Below are 22,894 nucleotides of genomic sequence, written 5' to 3'. Positions count from 1 at the left end.
GAATGAAACGGGGTGTTGTCGTAAAAGGAGAGTAGCAGCCTGAGTGTGTTCCTGTGTGTGAGAGCATTGGGTTGAACAGATGTAATCAGCGTTTGTGGATGCAGAGGTAATAACTCCACGGGGGGAAAGCCGGAGAAGTGAATCTATCTCTGTCATGAAGACGAGGAGCAATCAAGAAAAAACCTCAGCCAGCAGATAAAGAAGCTTAGAATGGAGGCACAGGGAGGGGGATCACCCGGGACCCCGTTACAGCCAGAGAGGTGAGCACAGTCACATGACGATTATGTGACGAGTGTCCCGTGTGGCTCATAACATGAGTCCGTCCCTCATGTCAAGACCACAAGGACTGTCCCCTTCCCTGTTGGATCGATATTTCTTCCCCAGTCTCTCTAGGCCAGTAGTCTATAAAAACTTAATTAAGTAAGGCTTGATGAAGCAAGTGAATAAATGAGGTCAATTATCGAGCAATATGCACGACACGCTGCTTAAATATGTCCAAAATTAAGTGATGTCCTCTAGTCCATCCAAGTGACCAAAACTTTCCTTTGTGAAGACAGTTCGTTAAGCTGAAGGGCCCCCACCGGGCCAGGGGACCAGATAACGTCTCTATGTGGGCAGCGGTTTGTAAGCAATCACCTTCAGGACCCATAAGGGCCCCTTCTGGTGTTCCTTATGTGTTTGGTTCACTTGGTTCAGGCCAATTTAAAAAAAAAAAAGAAGAAGATTGTTTTAGTTCTGAAAAATCAACTGCGAATGATTAGCGACCCTCATCCTGCATCATCAGCCTTATATGGGCGAACGTGTCGAAATCATATTGAGGGCTGACAGCAAGTCACAGATACTAGATTTCATTTCCCTTCACTCTGATTGATCAAGAAACATGTATCCTCTCTGTGCTGGCACTAAGCGGCAACCTCCGGTTATAAAAAGTAAAGCCACGCTGAAGTGCCTTAAACTTGCATTCTCTCTACTGGCCATCAGGGGGCGACTCCTCTGGAAGCAAAAAGTAGTCTGATTATATGGAAGTCAAAATGACTACTTCTCACTTGAGAAGTAAACTTTATATGGTCTGAATCTCTAGTTTTAAGTCTTCATCAAAACAGCATAATGTTATTTTGTAATATATGGTCTATTTAGAGTCAAATAGACCATAAAGCAGGGTATACTGGGAAAAGAAGGGGTTTGGGATTTAGTTACAAAAGGAACGTCCCTCCCTAAAGTCTGGCAGATGAGTTAAAGGGCTGCACAGTGGAAACAGAGGCAGAAAGAAAGGCTCCTAAATAAAATAGTACATGTGCTGAACACTGCAGACCCACAGCAGACAGACAGTAGGTGAAGTACAAAGCTGAAGGTACTCTCTGCTGCCTGTGACTCTGTGAAATGTCAGACTGCTTTGTGTGTTTCAGGCCTGCCAGCAGGAACCAGGTAACATTGAAAAGCTGTGACCATGGTAATACCAGAATAATGTTGTCAGGACGTTGTTGCTATGGCAAGCATCCCGGGTTTAAAGAGTGCAGTCCATTATTGGTAAGGGGGGTTAGGGGGGTTGCCATGGGGACCAGGTAGGTTTGCCAGTGGAGCAGCCTTTCATTACAAATGAAATATCATCCGTTTGGTGATTCTTGTGTGCTGTGGTCACGATGTTGGTTTGAACCTTTGGTTCCAGTGAAACCATCAGTTAGGCTCAATTACACACCTGCTGTTAATAGCTGTCAATGGAGAGCTTCTGTCCAACAAGGCTCAATAGAGTGGAAAGACATGTCAGGCCTAATAATAGAGGAACCATGCTGGAGCTGAAAACAATGATAGTTTAAATAGTCGGTCTGCATCTATATAAGTAATGTGATATGACAAAAAATATGATTCAAGGATTAATCAATAAATCTGTCTTATGGGGGGTACAGTCTGTCAGTCATGTGACGTTTTGAACTGAACTCAAGGTTTTAGTTTGAGCAACCTAGATATTAGTTTTTCAAATGATGAATCTTTCAATTTGTAAACTACTAAGAGTCATAAAATCAACCCACATGACGTCAGATAGATGGATTATCAAGTTTCAGTGGTACTTTTTCTGAAAAGTGACTTCAAGGCTGAAGTGCCTTAAACTTGCATTCTCTCTACTGGCCATCAGGGGGCGACTCCAAGATGACTTTAACACTTAGCTGTAAAGTTGACCTTGAGCTATGAAGCTAACTCAGCTTCACACCAGAAGGCAGATGGATGCAAGTCCAGTAAAGTTGCTGCTCAAGGCACCAAAACCGCATAAGTGATGTCACCATGACAATACATGACTTTGATTTTCTGTTATTATGATTGTTTATGTGTGCTTTCTACTAAATATTCCCCTTTCAAATCTATTTTAATAGGACTCTCAAGTGTTTCCATGTTTCAAGATTACGTTTTGTGTTCCACAGCACCGACAAAGCTGTTGGTTGATGTCATGCTCTTCCCCCTGCTCTGACAGGCTAAGAGGGTGAGGAGCGAGGAAGAGGTTGCAGTGTCATGTGCTGTTAGGACGAGCTGCAGCAGATGTTGGACTCACTGAATGCGGGTCTGGGGCCATTTAGCACCAGTAGACCTGCTGCTCTAAACTGGTGACCCAACACAGCACTCACACTGCGACCACATATGTCTATCCAGGCAGGCAGGCAGGCAGGCAGGCAAACGCGCACGCGCACACGCACACACACACACACACGCACACACACACAACACGCAACATCACCTGGATTGTCAAAAAAAGTTATATTGGATAAAATCTCAAAGCACAACATTTATTCATGGTAAAATACATCATTTGATACTGAAAACATTTACAGAAATATCTATAAAGGATCCATTTACAATAAACATTAACAGCAGTTTACAAAAGCATTTCAAAACAATACTGATAAGATACGAGAAACGATAAATCAACGTGTACACTCCCTTTACAGATGGGTAGAAGGCATGATCCCCATCTCTTATAGAATAAAAAACACCTACAGCATGTTTGTGTTGGCAAAAATACAAATCAGTGGTGTTGAAAATGATTTCAGCTTCTATGGCACTGCGAGCCAAACGCATGTAGATGTATTGAATTGTTGCTAATGAAAGACGAAAGACAAACTGAAAGCTTTCACTTAAAAAAAAGATTGCTATTCATTCATTAAGCACAGATACAGGTGACAGCAAAATACTCAAAAATTAAAAAAATAAAAGATTTTACGTAGTAAAGCACATGCATTTGATGCTACAGGGATGGAGGGGCTTGTTCCACCACAGTGATGCATTCAAATCCCTGTGGAATCCAAACTTGTTTTAATAAGAAATCAATAAGTATTGATCCTTGGCGTGTGTTCTAATATGTGAAATGTATTTGGTAGAAACAGCTTTCCTGCAATGATAGAACCCACTATAGTGGGATTCACCAATGATTTGCATTATTTGATGTTGAATTGTTTTACCAGACAATGTCATAACTTGAATTTGATTGGTTGAATTGTTTTATTTCAGAAATTCTAACAGTCATGAACTCATCACCACAGCAAATATTTGCTTTGTTCAGTTAGCCGTTTGTTGGTATTTTCTGTAAATGTTTTAACATGAAGGTCTAAATGCTGTCTTTAATCACATGGATGAAATACTGAATCCATGAATCTGTTGTTCCCTGAAAAAGACCAACCTCTAAAATAATAATAATAATAATAATAATAATGATGAGAAAAATCACTATTTGCAGCTTTACACAGTAAAGTACATGAAAACTCCCGTCCACATACTTGTGTATTTTTGGTCTGGTTTCTCCTATTTGGGCCCATCGTTCCAATGTTAAGTCAGTTTTAATACTAAAACATTTTGTGTCCATGGTTGTGGCAGACATCATCAGCTATTGCACATCCTGTATATTCCAATGTTTGGCTTATTTGTTAAATTAAATAAAAAAAAATTTTTTCCTCACAATGCAATGATAATAATAATTAAAAAAAAAGAAAATAGATATGAAAGTGGCACATCTTAAATAACACCCTGACGGTAGAGAAGGGCTACGAGCCCAAAAGACTGAAGTGAGCTGAGCCCTGTGTGCGTTAAGTTTTCCAGAGGTGTGCTGAAGACCGTCTTCACCAACTGATCCGGCAAAGACGACCAAGACCAGCAGGGCGGTTTTTGTTATTATTTTTCTAATTTAATGGTCTGCCTCTGAAGAGGGAGCGAGAGCTGCGGCGAGGCAGATTGTCAGCAGGCGGCCGGAAGGCAGAGAGACAGCGGGGGGAAAACAGCGTGTAGAGCCGGCAGAATTCTCCTTTACTCTGTAAATCTGAATGATTTATTTTGACCCAACCGGAGTTCCCGATTGTTGGAGCCGACCAACCAAGGCCTGTTTGGTGAGTTTGGTTGAGGTTTTGTTTCCGTCCAGTTTGAACGAAGTGTGTTTTACGATGAGCTAACGAGGCATCGAGGGTTTAATGCTGCGTTCACACCAAATGCAAAGCAAATTTAAATATTTCAACTCAAGCAAAAAATGTGTTTAATGCTGTGTGACGAAAGCCTATCAGTGATTCTACTCTCAGGAATGGAGGAAACACATGTTGTGACTGTGGTCCCCCAGAATTCTATGATAGTAGCTCATATTAGTCCAGAGACCAGACCAGACCAGGAGAAAACAGTCTGTGGTTGAAACAACAAGGTCGTTTGTCTTGTCTAGATGACCTTATTTGGAGTGTTGATGGAGCAGCTACAATGTTAGCATAGCCTAGCACCCATCAACCAGACTCCATTCAGAAAACAAGCATTTTAAAAAATTGTCAGCTTGACTTCAGACTTTTACTAATCGCCATCATTATGGCGTTATTTCAGCATCCTTTTTATTCATGTATTTCAATTAAATCAAGTTAATTTAGTGGTTCATCCAGCTGTAAACCAGCCGACATGTCTTTCTAGATACAGTGAATACAGCTTGGTGAAATTCAACGAGCACCTCTGGTCATGCGGTCAAACCCGTGCGAGAAACGCAAAGTGAAAATTTGCTTTGCGTTTGCTGTGAACGTTTTCTCCGTTGGGTCAGGTTTTGTTTGTTTGGTCACCATGATATTCATCAAAAGCTGAGTGAAAGCACTGCTCGCGTGCAATGCCCCCTGGTAAATGTAGGCGCACCAGCACGCCTCTGATCTGCTTTCTTGGTCTAGCAGCGCTGGGGGATTTATTACATTTACATTTATCAGCACTGATTGCACGTCCACGTCAAAAAAAAATTCCCCATTCGAGGTATTTGCACAGTGAAGCTCTGATATGGATATAATCACTGTGTTTGAAGCGGATCCATTCTACAATAGTCCCATATGGAAAGGTCCTTGAATAAAATCGATATCTGACATTCAGTGAGCATGCATCAAGTTGTCATTCTGATTACTATCCTGTGTTTAGTAAATACAGCTTTTTCTTCAATAAATGTGTGCATGAAAATAGTCAAATTTAGAACATATATTTGCAAAAAAAAACAAAAAAAACAGATACCATCAATTGAAAAAATAGAAGTCTTGGCCCAGGTATGGAGATCCAGAAGCTGTGGTCTCCATTCAGTCCGGCGTGCCTCCATTCAAATAATGTGGATTTCCCTTTTTTTTGTGTCCAGCAAAAGCAGCGCTTGGCTACAAATCTGTGTTTGTGGAGGAGGGCGTGTTGCACCCTCGCAGCAGCATCAGGAACCGACAGGATATCTACGCCATGGTGTAACCGTAGCTCCCACAATGCAGCGCTACCAGCAGCCGGTCTCTCAGGACCTCCTGGCTCGGGTATTCTGGGAGTTTCAGCATGTTGATACTGTGGAGAGCAGAAGGAGAAGGAGGTTCATGGTCTTGATGACTCATGGAGCTGCTGGAGGAGTCCTGATCTCTCTGTCCAGCGACATGAACTACCTGTTGCACATTCTAGCATGCGGCGTTGTGTCTGTGTTGAAGGACGCCACTGCTCAACATCACTGAGGAGACACACTGCCCTCTAGTGCTCAGTCACATTTGTCAAACGCTGTTTATTCATCCCTTAATGTTGTGAGTGTCGAGTGCAGAGATCACAACAATGACTCGTATCTACCATTTAACTTCACGACTAAATAGTGACGTCATACTGGTGTTCATAGTAAGTAGAATTCAATCACTGCAGTAAAAAGCAAGTACTGCTGTCTGATCAAATACTTATTATGAGCAACTTGTTTATTTCTACTTAAAATATGAATGGATCTTGTTTTTTTTCCAGTCATCCAGATTTGAACAGTTCTTGTTAAGACGTTCCTCAGGATCAGAAATAACTCATATGACATTAATACCAACCTGCATAGATATTTTTTAGAAAACCTGCCAAGCGAACGCGTCTTGTGAAAGGTCATGACAAAGACACTGAGTGAAAGATAGGCGGTAGCTGCCCTCTAAATCAGGTCTCTGTGGGGAACCAGCGGCTGAGTGACAGCGGAGCAGCCTCTCTGCTATGGAGCCGCAATAAGAAGGCTAACTGGACTTGAGAAATTCTGTAGACAGATCGGAGTCAAAGCTGCACCGAAGCCACGACAAGTCAACCGTAATAAATACATGTAATGTGATATATGTAACACATTTATAATATAAATGTCTCAAAAGGAGAAGAGAAATAGGTTGTGTCCCAATCCAGCGGACGCGTCCCTCACGGTCTACATCGCCCTCTGGTCTACAGAGGATTTCCTCTCTGTGTCACCGTTGCTGCTCCCATCGCTTAGCAACCAGCTGTGATTGACATGAAAGCGCACGGAAGAGGTAACTAAACGTTGTAGGATTCAAATTGAATCATGGCTCATCATTTATTCTTTATTCTTATTTTTTTATTATTCTGTTTTTAATGGATATTGGGATTAGTTGAACCGTGAAGGATCCATCACTTGGATCCCCTTGAATCCAGGCCACATTTCTCTGGATTGGGACACAGCTATAGAGTCATTACCAGGTACTTGAGGTAGGCAGTAGGTTGGAGGTGAATGGCACCGCAGCAACGGTGAACTTCTGTAAACCGCTGCCACCCATCAGGAAGGCAAAGCCGCCATGAGGAACCCTGGAACTGAGAGAGAAGGATGCTTGACGTCTCGTCAGAAGATAGAAGAGGAGAGGAACTGTAGAGGAAGTCCAGCAGACAAACCTTCCGGTGACAAACTGGAGCATAAGAACTCGTTCCTCCTGGGTCAGGCTGTTCACCACCTCCCAGAACCACTGCACGACAAATGTAGGATGATTAGCGGACGGCAGAACCAGGTGAGGGGGGTTCTGCTGGTCCGGATAATAAGCTGCTGCTTAGTGACATGGATATATAGTCCTAACCTGTGGCAGCAGTCTTTGAGGAGACATTAAACTATTGCTCCTCAACAAATTAACATGATCCTAATCAGCTTTCTAAGGACAGTAGTTGTTCAACTTGGTGTGTGTATGAATGGATGTTGCATGTAAACTGGAATATTAGTCCTCCATACGTCGTCCATTCACTGAACTGGACCTGTCAGAGTCACATCCACGTCCAACTGTATTTAATGGTTAATACCACTGGCGACCCAATGTTGTACCTGCTGTCACACTGGGAACATAATCTATACTAAAAACTGTTTAAAGCTGATGACACATTGCATCCCTTGTGGCACAAGAAATTTCCTCGTGTCGATTGTTGTTTATGATGTTTAAAAAAAAGAAAAACCTGCATAAATGTTGCTTCCCTTGAATTATTTTCACAGGGATCTATAAACGCGACAAGGTAACGATCTGTGCCTCAGGTATGGACAACCTAAATGGGAACCATCGCATGATTGACGTGAAACATAACTGTAGTTTCAGAGGATTCGGTCCGTGTGAGAGCAAGGCACACCTTGATGACGGGCTCCTGAGAGTCGTAGCCACTGGTGTACTCGGTGTTCCTGTACCAATCCTGCACATCGATCTCTGGCATCCCGGAGAGCAGGAGCTCCTATACACACACACACACACAGACACACACACACACACACACACACACACACACACACAGCATGAAGAATGTTAATAACAGCATAAATCCCACAGTTTTAGGGTGAATCCATCAATACTGTATCTGATATGAGGAACACGTTGCAGCTCGATTGCTAAACTGGTCATGGAAAGTAGCCCTTTACTCCACTCAGAGTACTGATGCCACTGCTCTGCTTCCTCACATTTTAAACCCGTGGAGCTCACTGGACTCGTTGGAACGGAGACTTTCTGGTCCAGACCAAAATGTGTCTTCATCATTGAGTAATGAAAGCGGTGCTGGAAGCTGGCAGTGGATGTCTGGTCAGATTCATAACCAGTTCAGATTCAAGTCTAGGGTTGGCAATCTTCTTCGAAAAGTGTTTTTGTTGTATTTGTTGAAATTCTATTTGCCTCCAGACAGCAATCGTGAAAAATAAAATGCTCTGCAAAAAAAAAACTGTCTGGACTGATCATTTTATTTAGCATGAAACCCGTCTACCTACCTGTCTGTCTACCTACTTACCTGTCTATCTACCGGCCTGTATCTTCCTGTCTGTCTACATACCCGTGTACCTACCAACCTGTCTGTCTGCCTACCTTCCTGTCTGTCTGTCTACCTGTCTACTTACCTCAATCACTCAACAGGTGAACACAGTGGTTTTTAGTAACAGTTACTCAAATAGGAAGAAATAGTGCATTTGTTCATTCATTCAGGGACTATTTTCGGCTGCGGATGAATCCACATTTGGTGCTCTAGTGAGTCTTTATAGAAGCAGGAGAGTGTGTGTGTGTGTGTGTGTGTGTGTGTGTGTGTGTGTGTGTGTGTGTGTGTGTGTGTGTTCATGCGGATAAAGGAATGTCATCTCACTGAGGTGTTTTTAAAGAAATATTCTGTATATATTTTGCCACCTTTATCCTTTAAAGTCTAGGTATACGCTCGCTGCTGAAAGCGGCGCATCAGAGTGAGAGTGACCCAGCTGTTGTGCTGTGAAAGCACTAAACAGGCTGTTTAGCTGTCAGTCGCCCTGCAATGACGGCACGGCCGAGGCATGTCCAACAAATCCAAGGTGGGATAATCATCATGCTACACTATTGATGCTTGTGAGGACATGAAATCTGCCAACACACACAGAAAAAAAAAAAAAACACACCCTCTAATGGAGTTGGTTGAAAGGGGATGGGCTTCAAGGTGACCCTGGCAGGCCCCACCCCGCCCCATCCAGACATGGCTAATCAATCCCTGCATCATAGGCGAGCAGAGGGGAACGAGGAGAAAGCCTCCAGGAGGAGACGACGGATGACAGGAGGAAGAGGGTGACTAACCAATTCATATTCGTCAAAAAGCTGGATGAGCGAGGGGGGGATGAAGGTGTGGAATCCTTGCAGGAAGGCGTTGATCTGAGGCTGGATGGCTCGCGTCATCCTCAGCTCCGTCACCAGCTGGACGTACTCGGCCTGTGAGGACACACAGATCAAAGTCCCCAAGAAATACTGACGGACAGGAGAAAAGAGTCACAGCTCATACATAGTAAGTCTGCCAGCTCCTGCTGGTCTATTCCCTGCTTTACTAGACAGTGCCATCTGTAGGAATACTGCAGTACTACACTCTCTAATTGGGACTCTTCCTGGCAATTAGCTGGAAGAGAGAGATCAATCGCTCATAGGAGACCAACTATGGATGAATATACTAGAGGGGAACTTAAGCCGGTCATTAATGCCACCTTCAGTCCACACTGCTGCTGCATGAAGCCACATAAAAAATACGTCTCCACACTTAGTTTTATCTTTAATCACCACACCCAACTGCACACACAGACTAGTGTCCAGAGATGTTTAGATCGATGGGATCCGACTTCATTAAGTCAGAAAAAAACAGAAATGTAACACCCCCGAACAAATATTCAAACCAAAAAGTAAAAGCAGAAGTTACTGGGCTTTTAAACACTCTAAAATATTCAGTATATCTCACATCATCTTGGAAACCAAGTCAAATCTTGGCCACCACACATTTAAATGAAACAGATCTATGAAATTGGACTGACTTTTGACGAATCAAGTTGCACTCTGTGAGCTGGTTTCAAACACCAAATATTCTGTTGCACATACAGAGTATTTATACACAACCTCACTGGGGAACTTTTAAAAGAATTAACAGCATGGGAACAATTGCCACTTGTCAATACAGAGTTTGCTGGCCCAGGCAAGGGTTAATGTTAAATCCTGTGTGGACACTCACTTATTCATACAGCTGGAGCAGCAGCACCAACCTCTTTTATTTTTGTTTGTGACCGTTTGATTTTTCCTTGATTTGTCTTTCCAGGAACAATGCAATCAAAAGCAAAAAAGTGAGAAAAGTTTGTGTAGCAGAATTCATTGTTTTTATCGATTCCTACTCCAATAAGCAACTCACGATCCCGTCTGTGGTATCCAAGCCCCAAGATGACAAACAGTAGCTGTGCCCCGATCCAGCCTCCATCCTGGACAAAGACTCCCATTACAAAGACTCCTTCAAATGCAGCCCAGAAACGTGAGCTTCATCTCCTAGATTCAGACGATCCAACTGATGGATCCTTCACGGCCCAACTAATCCCAAGATGCATTGAGCGCCGGTGATGGTTGGATTTTAATTAACATGGCAACGAGCGATATGAGCGGAGCAGCAGCGGGAGATTCAGCAGGAATACACTCTCTCCTGAAATCTATCATGAAGCGTATCCTCCATCATAATATAAAATAAAGAGAATACAATATGATCTCTGGCTCCATTTTAATCAGATAATGTTAGTTACCTTTTCTATGCTCTTTCTTGTCAACCGCAGATGGTTGCTCGGCAACAGGAGCGGCAAAAGTGCCGAAATAAAAAGTCCGGACCGTCTCATTTCAGTTCTGACTTTTAAAAGAACCTTGAAGGCCACGTCCTGTGAAGAATGCTGACACTGTCAAGCCTCAGCACCTATCACTGAACTTTGCCCTTTCACCAAACCAGCAGCTCTGCCTCCGACTGCGTTTGTGGTGACTGACCTTGTTGTCCTGGGTGACCAGGATGCTGGTCCCTCCAGGTTTGAGTGGCACTTCCGCCATGGCCCCGAACACGTCCGTCTCTACGGAGAAGGTGAGCTCCAGCCCCAGATCACTGATGTCGTTGTCCAGGATCCACTGCAGGTTCTTTGCATACTCTGGATCGATGGACGCCACGTCCTGATAGTTCACTGGGATGCCTGGGAAACGCATAGACATCACATAGATTATAGAAAGCATGGGATTATTTTAAGGGACTTCGAATGTAGATAAAAATATTCATTCTGATATTAGGGCCCACTTCTCCCAGCTTTTCCTCATATTTTCGAATGAATGGAGCTAATAAATTATCCATTCTGCAATTGTTTAAAATTGTTTAAAAATTAAGTATCTATAACATAATGATTAAGACATACATTATGTTACAAATAAAATATGAAAAAATACAACCAACCATCAGAAAAATGCTCATATTCTTTCCTCTCCCAGGCTGAGTTGAGCTCATTTTTAATTTAGACCAGAACATTTAAAGGCAAATGAGTGCTTATATGACATATTATACACCAACACACTACTCTAAAGTACACACGTGTTCTTTACCCAGAATGTGTTTGTAGAAGGAGCGGGTGAAGTAGATGTTGACCAGCTGTCGGTGGTACAGAGCCAGACCCAGGATGTGTCCTGCGAACCGGAAGTAGTTCAGATGGTCTGGGTTCACCGAGGAGTTACTGTTGGGCTGAAAGGTGGTACCTGTGGATCACACACACACACACACCTTCATCCACATGATAAGGGTTCTGCTTGTCGCTCTGAATGTTACCACATCAGGAGAACGCCGCGTACCATCAGCCGACTGAGTGAAGAGAGCGTAGTCCGGGTTGATGATCTCGTTGGACAGGATGTCAAACCACTCCCGAACCACACCCTGGCCCTGGAACACACAAGCAGATTCAACACAGCTCACTGATGTGGAGTAAGTGAGACATGGAACTGGAGTCGTGCTGGTCCATTGGCTGACAGCTCAAACAACTCATGCCACCCACCATCCCCTCCTCGCCATGGAAGCGAACAGCAATGCCCTGTTTGAGCTTCTCATTGGTCGACTTGGAAACCATTTCGCAGCTACTCCTGAATATGGAATCTGACAGTGAGATTTAAAAAAAAAAGAATTAGTATACTAAAACACCCTTTCCAGCTGAAAACCAATGCATCGGTGTAGTTAGTAGTGTTGTTGATAGAATCAGAACCAACTGTGACTGCCCTCTACTGGTTGAAACACAGCTATTGCAATTTAATTTAAACATAAAAAGGACGCTGAAATAATTAAGTAATGATGGTGATTAGTAAAACGTGTGAAGTCATGCTTTGTCAAGTCTGTCTGCAAGACGACAAGCAAACACCTTTTAAAATGCTTGTTTTCTGAATGGAGTTTGGATTGATGGGTGCTAGGCTATGCTAACATTGTAGATGACCCATCAACACTCAAAATAACATCATCTAGACGGTCTCGGGTTGCTCCACATAGTCTGGTCTGGCCTCTGGACTAATATGAGCTACCATCGTAGAGCTCTGGGGAACCACAACATTTGTTTCCTCCATTTCTGATTCAGCAACATCAGGAGGACACATTTTAATAATGATAATGCATTTCTCAAGGGCGCCTTTCAGGCCACTCAAGGACACGTTTCATGTGCCCAGCACAAATTTGTGTCTATTTGCGTGTCTGCATTGACTACCCAGCCCCTAAATAAGTATAATAGAAATATTTAAAACATAGTAAAATGCAGCTCCCTCATTCATTTCCATTAGAACAACGTGCACTCTTGTTAGCCAACCATGCAAGTGTGTAGATTATTCGACAAAAACCTTTGCAGCAATGTGCCGAGATGTCTCATTGTATTATTAAGTGGTTTTATTACTCAAACTGACCTTTCTACTTGCAGAAACTCTTGAATGCAAATGATAAAACACACCTGCATGACGCAGCTGAGCATGCGATTAATAAGGCTTCTTTTGGGGAGGAATTCTGCCATCTTCTTAGCATTAATGTGGTCTAAATATTCACATATTCTTCCGTGGATCATGTATAAAGAAGAGCTTTTGTACCTCTGTGGATGAGCAGAATGTCGTTCTCGTTGACCGGACGATGAACCATGTCGGAGTCTGGCTGGCCGGCCAGCAGATGCTCATAGAACCACTCACAGCGATCCTTGAAGGGCTGAGAGAGAAAATAAGACTTCATCCCACACTGCACAGCACTTTCCTAAACTAATTACCACTTTGCTGTGCTTTCAACTCTCAGACTGTGGATTTTTCCGTCTCAACCGACGGCTCAGGAAGCCTTCGCTGCTGAAACACTCGTCTGAAATGCAGAGATGAGGCTGGAGTCTATTTGCATAATATATGCCTTTGTTCTCTAAGCGTTGGAGGTAGAATGAAGGATGAGCATGGCAGAGAGAAAGGCTTTCCCCCTGGGGCTGTGGGGCGTACTGAGAGAGGAATCAGGAGATGAAATCAAATTCACCAGGTTAAAGTCTGTAATTAAAACAAGGGCCTACTCCCAGGCGAGCCATAATCCATGGGTAACGAGGCTCGAGCTCTGCAGCTCAAATATGAATACTGAAGAGTGAGGGAACGGCACACAACTCGGAGCAGCACTTAAAATTTATGAAGCCATATAAATGGAACTTAAGACAAGCGTTATCACCGCGGTTGTAACACTGTTAAATGATCCTGAAGTGAAGACTTTCAAAGTCACTTTCCATGAAGTCCCCGGAGACACAACCGTAACGACACAGAGGGACACGAGGAGGTAGATTAAGTGGAGAAGTTAGAACATGGGAAAGACTTTTGGAGCCACGGTGGGGTTTGTGTACAAGCGAGACAAATCAAGCCGTAGATGTTGACGGGAGAAAAGTTGTTTTCTTCTAAATGAGGGCTGATATTACAAGGTCCTCCAGCTAGGTGAGAAGAACCTTTAACAAATGCTGAGAGAAGAGATGAATATATGCCAGAGCGATCATGTGGAAAACGTGTATTTTATATTAGTGTATCAGATCAGCAACAGTATACATGTCAAAAGTGCAAAAGTATTCACCCCTGGTGTTGTTTTTCTTATTTGGTTGTGCTTTCATAATCTGTCCCTCAAAACACTGAATTAATGAGATAATGAATCATGTCTTACCTGGCCCTTAATAATGTGCATGAAGCGTGACATCAACTCTGGACACTCCAGGAGGAAATGGAAGTGGTTGAAGATGATCTTTGGATTCCTGGAAAAGAGGAGAAGAAGTGATGAACGGAGTGTGGTGGGGGGGGGGGGGGCAGAGAGATTAACCTGAAAATAAATGGAGAGGAGAGAAGCTGCTGGATCAATAGGCACTCTGTCCGTGCTGAAGTATGGCACACGGCCACGTTGACTCACCTGGTTACAAAACACTTGAGCACCTCGTCGTGCTTGCAGACAAACTCAATAAAGCGAGGGGACGTCATTCTGTGTGAGGAACGAGAGGGAGGTGAGGAATGAGGGAGATGAAGAACGGGAACGAGACTCACAGCGATGCCATTCCATTCATTTCTATCTGATATGGCAAAATCTACACTGAAAAGGATGCTGGATCATAGTAGAAGACATCCCTTTCTGATGAAAGACAGCGTGAAAGAGGCGGTGGTTTTTATCAGTAGAAGTACATCAGAAGTAGTAGTGCCAGCAGTAGTTATGGGTGGAGCTACTACAGGTCCGATATGCATGTTTTAACATGGAGAACATTAAGAATCAGCTGAGATCTAAACAGACCTGCAGAAATCCTGGACCAGTATGGAATTGCAACATGATATTTGTCTATTTCTTTGATTGACAGAGGAAGGCTGAGCACAGACCCTTGTGGCATCTGACAGGAGCAGCACATGTAGAAGGCCTGAATCACAGCACTGAGCCGACTGGCCGTCATGGAGATGACGTCCTCCCCGTCGGCGTACGCCTCCGTTTCCATGACGGTCTGAGGGTCCAGCAAGGAGGGTAGCTTAGGCGATGAGCCGGAGTGGTCCACCTCCCGCTCCTCCCGCTGTTTGAGAAGCAGAGAGGCTATCTCACTGCTGGAGGAGGAGGAGGACGGGTTCTTCCTGGTCCTATCCAGCTCTGTGGAGATAAGCACCAGCCACTCGTCCAGGGAGTGCCACAGCAGCTCCAGTGGCTGCAGGGACACAGACAGGAGGTGAGAAGCAAACAAAGGGAATCACCCATGAAGATGTTACAAGAGGGACTCTGGCTTTCAGGGTGTCTGCAGGTTTTTTTTTTTTAACAAAGCTTCATTCAAGGCTACAGCACATTTTTCAGACTAATGACCATTTTCCAACTGAGTACAAGCCATGGAAGTTCTACGTCAGGTCACTGTAAGGAACATTAACAGAATGTATGTCCTGAGGATACCCTGTCAGTTGCACCACCATAGAAGTTTGCTTTTAATGGGTCGGTTCATCCAAGTGACAAAAACACACATTTCCTTACTTACCTCTTGTGCTATCTAGCAACAGAGAGTTGTGTTTTATTTGACTAGGTTTTGAGATATTTGTGTGTCTCCAAATCAATACAAAGCAATTTGTTTATAGTGCTCACAATTGTGAAAAATTAAAGTTGGAAAAAGAAGTCAAAAGCAACATCTGGTTCCAGAAACTCTGCATAATCCACATCCATGTCTGTAGTCCATTGAAACTACCTTCTATAGAATAAATAGAAAACGGAAAGACAGGCGTCTCAAAACCAAATAAAACCAGAACTTTCTGCATGGGGATATGTTATTTTTGTTACTTGGGTGAACAAACCCTTAAAAAAAGAGAAAGATAGAGTCCGGCATAAAGCTGTAAAGCCCCACAACAATTATTTTCGAAAATGTTTATTTAAGAATCATTACATGTTCCATTAAAATAATTTGATTTTTTTGATTCTCAAGAAACATCGAGAGGGTGAAGACTCCATTTATGGCTGGGCAATAATGAATGTGCAGTATGCTATTAAATGTGTCGTAGATATTGCTATACAGGTCACTTTCACTTTAAAAGGTGCATTGCACGAGATTGGGAGCATGTTGATTGCCTCTTTGTGGCTCTCAACATGGCAACGCCTGGGCCAGTTGCCGGTAGCTAGCGGTGCTGACAGCTCTGATGGCGTTTCCCTGAGGGGGAGCTGGTGGCCGGGTGCTAAGCTGTCGGGACGGTGTTAGCAGCTGTAACTGTGAGCCAGCCGATGGGGCGCGCTCACATAAACAAACACAGCAAGGAGCAGCTCCGATAACAACACACACAGAGGGAGAGTGACTTCTCTCTCTGCTTAGGTAGACGTTCCTCCACTAAATCTTGCATAAATAATACTGTAGTTGTCGATAATATATCAATGGTCTGAATGTCCTATATTGGACCTTTAACATTTTTTGTTGTGTTAGGTGAATGCAGGTAATGTTGCAAACCACTGAGCATAACTTATTTATGACAATAGGAGATTTACAGGATTGCATATTCGGGTAATTACATATCATTACAGATAGCAATATCGCAATATGCCGTATATTTATCCATGTGTTTTTCTTTATGGCGTACAGAACAATAAACACCGGCAATTTTGTTGCTCCCCCTCATTCCTAGACTTCTACATCTACAGGGTTCCTGACAGTGTAGCATAGAAGAAGATTTGATCCTTATTGCCCAGGCTTAACTGTCCAAACCCACCACAATAACAGTGCCAATCATTTTCAAATGGAACATCAAACAACAGAGTGGTCAGCTAGCAGATTTTTCATTCAGTGGGAGATGAAATTTAAACACCCAGCTGCCTTAACCACAGTTAGTAAGAGTATGAGTTTGCAGGCTGATATTTCCCAGATGTCATCATGTCAACGTATTTGACATGCAGAGGTTTGCCATCAACTGCAAATGATAAAAATGCTCACATCAAAGACAGCAGAATCTGTCCAGGAGCATTCATCTTTTTGTACCGTCTCCACCTCCATCTGTCTTGTATACATCTGCAACCAATGGAGTCAATTCTTATTGGCGCTGTTTTAGTTGAAAGGACATACAGTTCAGTCAGTGTGATCATGTGCTGCCAACCATCATCCATTAAAAGAAGCACTTAACTGCACTAAATTCCACTATTGCCCCAGTGCAGTTTTATCATGTGACTTTCATGAGACATTTTCATACTCTACACATAAGTGCTTCAAAGCTACAGTATTCAATATCTTTGAATTGACAAAGGCTCGTGTTACTCTGTATTGTATGAAAGGGGTCAGGCATAGAGACAAACCTACACAGAATGATCACCAACTCTGCAGCTTTGAGGAGCTTTTAGGAGCTCATTGTTTTGGTTCAGACTATACATGAGAAGTGGATGTAGTCACCACAGTGGTTTGTGGACTGCTGCTTTGAAGCCTTGAGGTCATCGGTTGCCATCTTGTCTTTTTACAGCCAGTAGTGACACGAAAGTACAACTGAACTCTGAATAAGACATTCATAGCTGACCAAATAGTTCCAATTAACTTCGATGAAGTCAAAACACACTGTGAAAGGTTTAAAGTTGTAAGACAAAAACACAGTGTTTAACATTTTTTTTCCAATTTCTTTCTTTTTTGACAAAAAATATAAAGATTTTTGAAAATTGTCACTAAAATGTGGTTTCTTAAAGATTAGTGACCAAGATACGTAGTGAGCAGAACTACAGTGCAAAAAAATATGTTAATTGTGCAATGGAAACTTAGAAATGAACTTACTTATAATACTATTATATAAGTCATTAAAAGAGTATTAGTTGTATTAAAGATAACAATATTTTTTGCCTTGATATTTGCTGTCTTTTGGATGTGCGTACTTTTCTCATCAATCACAGAATCAAGCATTAGCCAAAAGAGGAATTTAATTGGCAACTATCGGTTTTGACATAGAATGAAACTGAAGTTAATTTCTGCTGGTTTGCTTGGTTTAATCTCACACTTATAAATAAATAACAGGATACACTACGTGCAAATGTATTCACTGCCCTGGTGTTTTCCTATTTTGTTGCATTGCAATATACAATTAAAACGGATATTTATGGAATGGAATTTGAAAATAAGTTTTCATTTCATTTCATTTTTTCAATTTTTCCAATTTTTTGTAGGTCCATTACATAAATTAATTTTAATTGCAGGTTGTAATGCAGCAAAATGGGAAAACGGCAAGCAGGCTGAATGCTTTTGCAAGGCACTGGACTTCCACCCCAGCCTACAGCCGAACATACAGCTCCTACTAACCTTAAAGACCTGGCTGCGAGGCGTCTTGTTGCCATTGTAGCCCATGTCGTTGCCATTGTTGGGTGATGACGGCCCCAGACGGAACACATGGCAGAAAATACGTACGATTCTCAGCAGACTCTTCATCTGAGCTTCATAGCTGCTGGACAGGCTGAGGACGGACAAACTCATTTTAGAACTACTCAACTTTCAATTTATAATGCAGCTACATAAGTTTAAGTTTGTCGTGCTTGTTTCCATGTTTCCACATTAAATCTATCAATTCTAGTTAAATACACAATTTCATTATTTTTATTTTGTGCATTTTTATTTACTAAATTGGTTATCGAGTTGAATTGAGATACAGCTAAAGCTGACTCCAGACTAAACCAATGAGATATCAGTTAGGAAGAGACAATTTGATATGATGGAGGAGGAGGACAAACAACTGTTTAAATCATTTAGCTTAAATGCATTTATGTCACAAGCATGATGAAACACAGGTGAGCTGTGTAATGGAATTTGTTCAAGTATGAATCTAAGACATGAGATACAGTTAGTTAGTAAAGTTAACTCTGAACTTTGGACAGAGCCCAATCTGCTGGCAGTCTTTATGCACAATCGCTCTTGAGACATCAGACATCAGATAAGTGTCCTGGAAAAAGTCTTACCTATAAAACTATGAGTAAGTCATCAATAAAAAAGATCAATATGTGTGCACCGTGAAATAAATAAGAAAAAGGAAGCAAAATGTGTGAATAAAATCAGAAAACATGATACCTGAGGAGCTTGTGTCCATTGGTGGTCGCCACTTCAGCGAGACTGGTCAAGATTCTCTGGTAATTACTGTCATTCTGCTGAGAGACATGCTCCAGAACCTGCCTGAGCTACACACACACACACACACAGACACACACACACACACACACACACACACACATCAATAGAAGTGTATACACAGGCCTTTTCAGGGAATGTAAAGAAAGTTTCCTCGTACCATGTTTTCTTTCATATCCTCATTTTGGGTCAACCCAATGAGGGTCTGGAAAAGTCTGCCGTGGTGCTGGATGAGGATCTCACAGGTCTCCCCATATCCACCCTGAACACACACACACACACACACACACAAACTCACCACATGAATTGATTCAACACAGGAACAGCGTAGTGTAAAACAAACCCTCACCTGCACACAGAGATCCAGAGGAGTGACTCCATTCTTGTCTGCGAGGTATTTGGCACTTCGAGACAGAAGGATCTGTGCTGTGTCTCTTTGGCCATGGCTACAGAACAACACAGTAAAGAAACACTTAAAAAAAAAATACAATCCTGAACAATGAATGACTCTTGATACTGCAGTTATTCTTTAATTTAAAGGAAGAGTCTGACAGATTTGGAAGAGCATCTCTACTCTGAACACTTAAGGGGAAGTGTCAGCGTACGAGAGGTGAGTAGAAACCCCTTTGATTTGGTTTTATTTTGGGGGATTTGTGTAGGTAAGTCTAATATACCGTTCCAATAACAGTAACAGGGCAATGAGGTAGTGCACAGAATGTAAAAAAAACAAAACGTAAAAATAAATGATACATTTAAAAAGAAAAAAATATATATATTGCCTGCAAATAAATTACAAATCAAATGAATTCCCTTATACATGTATTATCGTCCCATGCCCAACAATGACATCACTGACTCATCACCTGCAGGCAAAGTAAAGAGGCGTGGCTCCAGAGACATTCGGCCGGTTGATGTCAGCTCCACTGTCCAGAAGACACAACACCGTCTAAGCAGACAGGTGATGACACACAGGAAAATATTTTACCCACATACAGGAGGACAAGAAAAAATAAATAATGCCATCAACACTCAAGGACAACGATTTCACGTTTTCCGACTTTCTCATGCTTTGTAAGAGTGGCCCTGAACACATATCTATTCCCATATTGACTTACAGTCCTACCCCCTCCACATTAGCCCCGCCCCTTATGTAACCCAGGAACCATTAGTCATAGGCTCTTGTGGGATTCAGAGTACCTGTTTCATTGATGTGGGTTATCTGCACTACTCACTCACAGTGTAAGCGTGTGTTCTCTCTGCCGTGCTTTAGTCACAGTAGGTAACTAGACAGGAAGGCTGCAAGGTCACGACACTGTGACACAGATGTGTTCAATGGTTCAAAGGCTTGAACTGGTCGAGCCAAAGACCCAAGATCTTTTGCTTTGAGTCCTACGCTCCGACTAGCGTTAAAAACACACAATGAAAGACATTTCCCAATCGGCTCACAGTTTTGTGTCCGTTCTGACAGGCTACGTGTAGAGCCGTCTGCCCCATGGCATCCTCCACATCCACGTTGGTCACGTGCTGGACCAGGTCATGGAGGAGCTCTGTCCTCCCATTCACTGCCAACCAGTGGATCTGCAGCAGAGGTCACGGACAATCAGAGGATCAGTAACATGACGATCATTTTATCAGCAATGACAATCATAAAGACATTCCAGCATGAAGCACAGCCAGAGGATTATAGTCCACTCACAGCAGTCAGTCCCTCATTGTTGCAGATGTTGACGTCGGCGTTATACTCCAGTAGTTTGCCCATACACTTCTTCTGTCTAAAGAAAAGTGGAGGAAAGTGACGGAGCTTAGAATAGAGCTTGAATAAAAGTTTAACACAACACAAACATGTGTAAGATTAGGATTGAATGCAGCGTGAGACAGGTACCCGTTCCTAGCAGCGAGGTGCAGAGGGGTACAGCCTGAGATGTCCTGGTAGTTTGGGTTGGCTCCTCTCTTCAACAGCAGAACCAGACACTCCACCGACCCACAGCTGAACACACAGCACAGAGCTACTTCAATATCTCTCGCTCCTATCACATAGTTAAGACAGATTGTCGAGCACTATTATTTGCAAGTGATCCGATCAGATGTGCATGTCGAGAGACCTCCTGTTCTGAAAAGTGAAGTCAATGCTGAAGTGCCTTAAACTTGCATTTTCTCTACTGGCCATCAGGGGGCTACTCCTCTGGTTGCAAAAAGAAGTCTGATTGGATGAAAGTCTATGAGAAAACGACCCTACTTCTCACCTGATTTATTATCTCTGTAAATATTGGAAACATGAGTTTCTGGTCTCAATCTCTATTTTCAATTCTTCTTCAATACAGCATGATGTTCATTTAGTAAACCATAAAGTAGACCATAAAACAGCTGCTTTATATTGGAATTGAGATATCGGCTGGTCTCGCTCTACTGTGAAGGCCTGTGTCATCGCATACTACACAGTTTCCTCCAACCTACTCCCCCATCGTTTTTGCAACCTTTTAAGTATGCTGGAGGAGAAGAAGGGTCCTGGCAGAATTCAAGGGTGTGTTCACTAAATGAGAACAATAGCTTACTTGGCAGCTATGTGCAGCAGACTTCTCTTCACTCGTCCAAAGGCGTAGTTCACGTCAAACTTGGAGTTAAGCAGCAACTCTGACACTGACCTTGTAAGAGACAGGATGGAACAAGTGAATAATTTCCTCTGGAGACAACGACAGAACAAAAGCATGCGTGCTGAAATCAGTGTGCCAATGCTAAAACACTACGCATGCTGTCCAGGTTGATTTGATGATTACCTGTGCTGATCAGCCATGACCATTGGCATAAGTGTGTACACTGCAGTCTCATTATCTGTGGTAGAAGAAGAATAGAATCAGAATCAGAATCCCTTTATTGTCCCTCAACGGGGAAATTTGTTTGCCACAGCAGACAAAGGACAGTATGTTACAAAGAACACAATAGTAATAACAACAATAGCAAAAATTAACAATATAAATGATAAAAAATGTAAAAAAATAGAATAGAAATACATATACATATAGACTTGTTATATACATATAAACATGATATTGTACAAAAAATTACCAGCAGTGAATAGACACCATTAATAGACATTTGCTTATAGTAAGTAAAACACCTAAAAGACATGGTGAAGGTCTTCCATCTACTTTGTCATAAAAAAAAAGACAAGTTAAGAGAATTCCAGTGACACACTTCTTGTTTTTCATGTATTTTATAAAATTGCTGCTCTCAAGCCTGAGTACACCGGAACTGCTCATGTGTGCTAGGCTGTCAAAGCTAACAGTCCCAAGCTGAACACGAAGCTGTCGTATAAACTCATTTAATTCACATTGACTGCAGCTACAGGCTATAGAATGGCGTGCCGGTGTGGCTGACAGTGATGCGCTTTGACACCTCGACCTGAACGAACGTTAACACCACCATTTTAGCCTTTAGCATCCCGTGTGTGTGTGTTTGGTTACCTTCCGGGAGTTCCACGGTCCTGGCCCGGCGGAGGGAGCGGGTCAGCCGGCTGAGCTGTACGTTGAGCTGCTCCATCGCCCGTTCCATCATAGGTGAACGGTCCAGCGAGAAGAACCGAGGGAACAAAGCCTCGCCCCCGTCCGGAATTATTTGCTCCGAGTGGGCATGTTTTGTTCCTGGGCGTCGTCCATGGCCGCGGGCGGAAGGGGGGGACCGCTTCCCTTTCACAGCCACACTGATTTACAGTAGCGCTGCCCTTATTTTCCCTTCTCCCATCGACAACACCAGTGCCCAGCCTCTGACACTTCCTGTTTTGATGACGTCAGAGCGCTATGCGGTTTTGTTGTG

General features: G+C 42.8%; 1 protein-coding gene across 2 annotated transcripts; it reads right to left on the bottom strand.

Moving 5' to 3' along the window:
• Positions 1–2,760: 2,760 nt before the first annotated feature.
• Positions 2,761–22,839, bottom strand: hace1 (HECT domain and ankyrin repeat containing E3 ubiquitin protein ligase 1). Of its 2 annotated transcripts, XM_084026090.1 has the most exons (25): positions 22,546–22,839; positions 21,859–21,913; positions 21,637–21,726; positions 20,967–21,071; positions 20,781–20,856; positions 20,531–20,662; positions 19,948–20,030; positions 19,434–19,530; positions 19,245–19,346; positions 19,028–19,134; positions 18,269–18,419; positions 16,931–17,005; positions 14,868–15,181; positions 14,413–14,481; positions 14,173–14,260; positions 13,095–13,206; positions 12,032–12,129; positions 11,832–11,919; positions 11,589–11,738; positions 10,992–11,188; positions 9,294–9,425; positions 7,852–7,950; positions 7,138–7,208; positions 6,946–7,059; positions 2,761–5,799 (listed from the first exon to the last, which is right to left on the bottom strand). In XM_084026090.1, exons 1-25 carry the CDS (start codon positions 22,634–22,636, stop codon positions 5,697–5,699), a joined length of 2,799 nt encoding a protein of 932 aa, XP_083882216.1. In that variant the 5' UTR covers positions 22,637–22,839; the 3' UTR covers positions 2,761–5,696. The 2 variants fall into 2 exon arrangements, with proteins under 2 accessions (XP_083882216.1, XP_083882217.1); XM_084026091.1 differs by lacking the exon at positions 16,931–17,005.
• Positions 22,840–22,894: the final 55 nt, after the last annotated feature.

The sequence above is a fragment of the Eutrigla gurnardus genome (genome assembly GCF_963514095.1).
Source record: "Eutrigla gurnardus genome assembly, chromosome: 14".
Taxonomy (NCBI): Eukaryota; Metazoa; Chordata; class Actinopteri; order Perciformes; family Triglidae; genus Eutrigla; species Eutrigla gurnardus.
The sequence above is the reverse complement of the archived record's forward strand: the minus strand, read 5'-3'. Positions and strand labels throughout refer to the sequence as shown.

Excerpts from the sequence above, each read along its gene's own strand:
- hace1 (XM_084026090.1), bottom strand. The coding sequence starts at position 22,636 with ATGATGGAACGGGCGATGGAGCAGCTCAACGTACAGCTCAGCCGGCTG. Across the intron at positions 20,663-20,780 it reads ACAATGAGGGACTGACTGCT|ATCCACTGGTTGGCAGTGAA; the intron begins GTGAGTGGACTA and ends CCTCTGCTGCAG. Across the intron at positions 18,420-19,027 it reads AATGGACACAAGCTCCTCAG|CCTGTCCAGCAGCTATGAAG; the intron begins GTATCATGTTTT and ends GTCCGTCCTCAG.